Genomic DNA, 4,695 nt, shown 5'->3' on the forward strand with positions numbered 1-4,695 from the left:
GACACACATAACAGCAATTGAACACATTGAACACAAGGTTTTCAGTTTGATTTTCAATTAACTGCTGAGGAACTTCTTTGTTTTTAATTGGTTGGTTACTGTCTGTCTGCTCAGTGGGGTTAATGAGAGAAGGAACACCAATGATGAGCATGTATTGCATGAGCATGGCAGCAACTGCAGTCTTAGAAAATGAAAGAGGGAGTTGCTATGCATACATTTTCCCGTTTTCCCACATGACTTTTGACCGTGTCAAACGTCTGCCACTCGACGCTGGCAGCAGAGCACACTGCTGTGCATGCCGGTGTGCGATTATGGTAAAAAGCATGCATCATAAGAGTGTCACTTTTGAGTCTGAAAGAGCTGTAATTTAGATGCTGGCTAGGCTGACTTGACAAATACCTGAAAATTCAGGCCATAATCAAACCCACTCAGCGCTCTTGTCTTTTGGCAGTCGCTCCTGTCGATGTCCTGAAGGTCCTGGAGGTATCGGAGGACATGGAGGGCGTGTCGTTAGAGGCAGGGCTGTGCATCAGCAGAGAGGGGAGAGAGGAGCCAGACCTCTCCTTTAAAATCAATAAGAAGATTCAGCTGAGTGCTCCCACCATGCAATTTTTCCCTGGTGAGTTTTGGTACGAGTCTGTAGACTTGCTTGGCAGAAGAAATGAAAATGAATCTGGTTTTTTTTTTATATATATATATTTTCTTTTTCGTGCTTTCTTCCCAGATTCTCCATTCCCTGTGAATTTCTCAGTGGTGACAACAGTTAGAGCTCTGAAAAGCTCACAGGTCTTTCTCCTTTCCCTGTATGACTCACAGGTATGCATCACACATGCACCACTGAACCTCATCTGTCTGCATTTTTGACTGTGTCCACGATACATTTTATAATGAAGTTATGTCACCATACTAATATATGAAACACTGGATCTGCACTGGCACTGCAACCTGCACCTGAAACACAGCTTGTCATCAGAATGGGAGTTTGGTCATCTCTGATAAAGATCATTTTTGTCAAAATTATAATTTTGGACTAATCTAATTTAAGTGAGTTTATGCTAGCTGGAAGAATGTGAGCACATTAGCTCTCTCCAGCAGATTTTTATGCTGCAGTTACAAAAATAAAAAGGCCCCAAACCTAAAACCTGCTTTTTTCTGGTTGGTTGCATCCTATGATGGCTGCAGGAAACAAATCCATGCATTCCTGTGTGCATATCAAATATAAGGAAATCTTGGAGGTCTTTCTTTCTTATGATCATTTCATGAACATGACATGTTTTCCTTCTGGTCTCTGTGTCTGCATCTGTCAGGGCACACAGCAGCTGGGCATAGAGATCGGCCGTTCTCCTGTATTCCTGTATGAGGACCATGAGGGCCAACCCCCTCCAGACCTTTACCCCACTTTTAGGAAGGTCAACCTGGCTGATGGCAAGTGGGTAACTACACACATACACAGCCACCCATGATGACGATTCTGTGTTCTTATTTCTTTCTTTATTCATTTGTTTAATGCAGATAACGTGTGGTAATACATGCATGTGCATGTGCTTTTCGTCTTTAGTCCCAGGAGAGAAGAACCTAACAATGAACAGAGGAGTAGAATTTTTAAGAAGCATTTAGTAGTATTAATATGAGGGGGGAAAAGAGACTATTAATGTTAGTAAAAACATCATATGTGAATCTGTTACTGTTTAGGCTTCATTCTTCCTTCTCTCACCCAAACTGGTCACAGCAGATGCCGCCCCTCCCTGAGCCTGGTTCTGCTCGAAGTTTCTTCCTGTTAAAAGGGAGTTTTTCCTTCCCACTGTCGCCAAAGTGCTTGCTCATAGGGGGTCGTATGATTGTTGGGTTTTTTGTCTGTATTGCAGGGTCTACCTTACAATATAAAGCGCCTTGAGGTGACTGTTGTTGTGATTTTGTGCTATATAAATAAAATTGAATTGAATTGAATTGAAAATATGCTCAGATCTTTCTCTGTGCTTACAGGCACACCTTCTCAACCAGCAGGAGCTTTGGATAGAGTAACTTTCTTCTCTCTTTGTTACTAGTTGGCACAGAATAGCCTACAGTGTGGATGGGCAGTCAGTGACTCTCTACCTGGACTGTGAGAAGCTGAACACCCTTGACCTGCTCAGAGGTCACGACCCCCACGTCAGCACTGAGGGTGTTACCGTGTTTGGAATACGGCTGCTGGATGAAGATGTGTTTGAGGTAGATCGGTGACACGGAGGGGGTTACAAGTGACATGTCAAGTGAGCCGTGGCGAAGGTCATTGCTAATTGTGATGTACGGTGGCCCATAGAGGCCAAACTCACCGCAACTTAAAAACCCCCACCAACAAATAGGAAAATGCTGCAAAAGCACAAGAAACAGTGGAGGTTGAATCAATTCCTTACTCAGTTGCGTTTAGTGAGATTTCCTACTTCCATTATGTTTTATTCATCTTCAGATATGTTTTGCGTGCTTTTGCAGCATTTTTCTTTTCTCAAGTTGCAGTGCATTTGAGCTCTCAGGGTCACCATGGAAATGTCTTTTTGGGTTTTTTTCCAGTGTATTTAGTAAAGCCAGAAGCTCATTTGTCTTTGATAAAAACTATAAAAACATGCAAAAAAAACCAAACAAACGATTAGGACCCACAATAAGGTCTTTGTGTGCGGTGAGGAGGTGTCTCTGCTTGTTGCCGCTTGTTTGATTTGTCAGTCAAATAGTGAGAAATGAATCGAGCCTTTTCCCAGTTGCATCGCCCTCCAGTGGTTGTGTGGGTGGATGCAGTGCAGTTTAAGTTCTTGAACAGCGTATTTTCTTAATATTATTTACTGGTGTATTTATTAATATTTGTGGATATTGCAAAAGACGAATAAGCCATTAAAATAAACAAATCTGTGCACACTTTAAAAGCATCTGCGGTCGTTTTGACATAGATGCATAATGTGCAAACTGTAACCTTTGCTTTGTCAGGTGGTCCAGCTGCTTAAGTGAACAACTCCCAGGCGTGTTTGGCTTGGACTCGCCATCCGTTAATGTGTGTGTACATGTGTAAAACAGAGAGAAGAAGAAAGAGCTTGTGTCTGTCTTAACTGGCTCCATTTGAGACTGAAGCTTTGGAGACGATTACGTGCGGAGCGGCGATAAAAACAGCCCGTTAAGTCACTTTGATCCGTCTAAATGAACACAGAAGATAGAGATGTTACAGACACGTGGATGGGCCACTGATATTTTTCAGTGATTACAAGTAATGGCATCCTTAACGTGCATTCCTGACAGCTAAAGTGGAGTCACAGACTTTTCCGAGTTCAGCTTGGTGTGTGTTTCTGGGACACAGGGAGACATCCAGCAGCTACTGATCATCGACGACCCCAGAGCAGCGGAGACGTACTGTCAGGACTACATCCCAGACTGTGACAAACCTTTACCCTACAACAGCATATTAACAAAGGCCGAAGAGGTAAGTCCTCCTTAACGGTGAGTCAGAGAGAAGGAAGGGAAATGAGCGGCGAGTTTCACAGGCACACACAACCGTGAGGCATCTCAGGTGTTGAATGCTGTAAATCTGCTCTGTCATTTTAAAATTAAAGGTGTCCCCCCAAGGTTACAAGCGGCAGGGAAACTTTTACCAGTATTTATGGGCATTTTAGACGAAAAAGACGAATGGTTTAATTACACTATGCTGGTCATATTTCTCTTCTCTGAAATCCTCTAGGTGTCATAAATTAAAAGCTATGAAAATATGTTCACTGTGTGGAGGGAAAGATCATTAGCTCACACTGTTTTAGTTGCCAGTCTGTAATAAATTTTTTTCTCCCACACACGCACTAATGCCTCTTATTGTAGCTGCATTTTGAGAAGCACCACAGGGCTGTTTATTTCCCTTGTATCTTAAAATAAAGTCATAAATGCTACCAGTTCTCCCACTCTTACATTTTATCTCCTTCTCTGTTTCTTCCTGTGCTTGTAGTGAAGCACATTACATGGCTCTTGTGGTTCAGAGTAGCTCGCCAGGGTCCGTCTGCCAACGGACCACACTTCTGGGAAAGGCTTCAAATCCTCTTCCTCTTCCCATTGGCTTCAAGTTCAAAACACACGGAAAGAATCCTGTTTTACTGGGTTCAGTTTGTTTTTAATGTAGCACCACTAGAAATGCAACCAGGAAGCCAATAGAACACATGGAATTAGGGCACCACTAAAAAACTGGAGTACGCTGCACCTTTTTTAGAGTTGTCATGACAGGCTGGGAGAGGAAGTTTAAACATCCGTTATGTCCTAAAAGGCCTCAAATGTTTTATCTATTTTGATTCTATTGTACGCTTTAGGTGGAGAGACCGCCAAAGAAACACGTGGTCGAAGAGTACGAAGAGTTTGACTTCAGCGACCTCTATGATGACTCCTATGTTTCCACGGTGACTGCCAGTCCAAACGTCACAGAGTACGAGGTGAGATTGTGCAGCATGAACAGCATCACAAGCTCAGACCTGCTGTGTCTCTTTGTGCTCCATCTGCTTTTTTCTGTCCTTCACCGTTTGTATCTGCGCGTGTCTGTCGGATAGATCATAGAGTACGAAGACTACGACAACACGACAAACTACCACCACGTGAACGAGTATGAGTATGAGGAAGAATATGATGACCGCTATGGACCTGCGGAGAGAGAGCGGGAATTCTCCATTAACGGACAGGTACCATCAACACATTTATCCAATT

At 43.0% G+C, this 4,695-nt stretch overlaps 1 protein-coding gene across 1 annotated transcript in view; it reads left to right on the plus strand.

Moving 5' to 3' along the window:
* Window positions 1-295: 295 nt before the first annotated feature.
* Window positions 296-4,695, plus strand: part of LOC146630244 (uncharacterized) — a 36,798-nt gene continuing 32,398 nt past the window's right edge. Inside the window, exons 1-8 of the mRNA XM_085356560.1 lie at window positions 296-314; window positions 452-619; window positions 725-816; window positions 1,308-1,429; window positions 2,046-2,208; window positions 3,320-3,442; window positions 4,308-4,427; window positions 4,542-4,670. Of these exons, the coding sequence (XP_085212686.1) occupies window positions 296-314; window positions 452-619; window positions 725-816; window positions 1,308-1,429; window positions 2,046-2,208; window positions 3,320-3,442; window positions 4,308-4,427; window positions 4,542-4,670 (936 nt within the window). The remainder of the gene's footprint in view (window positions 315-451; window positions 620-724; window positions 817-1,307; window positions 1,430-2,045; window positions 2,209-3,319; window positions 3,443-4,307; window positions 4,428-4,541; window positions 4,671-4,695) is intronic.

Source organism: Diplotaxodon limnothrissa, linkage group LG6, assembly GCF_057381915.1.
Source record: "Diplotaxodon limnothrissa isolate DT_005_m linkage group LG6, D_limnothrissa_male_GT1.1, whole genome shotgun sequence".
Classification (NCBI taxonomy): domain Eukaryota; kingdom Metazoa; phylum Chordata; class Actinopteri; order Cichliformes; family Cichlidae; genus Diplotaxodon; species Diplotaxodon limnothrissa.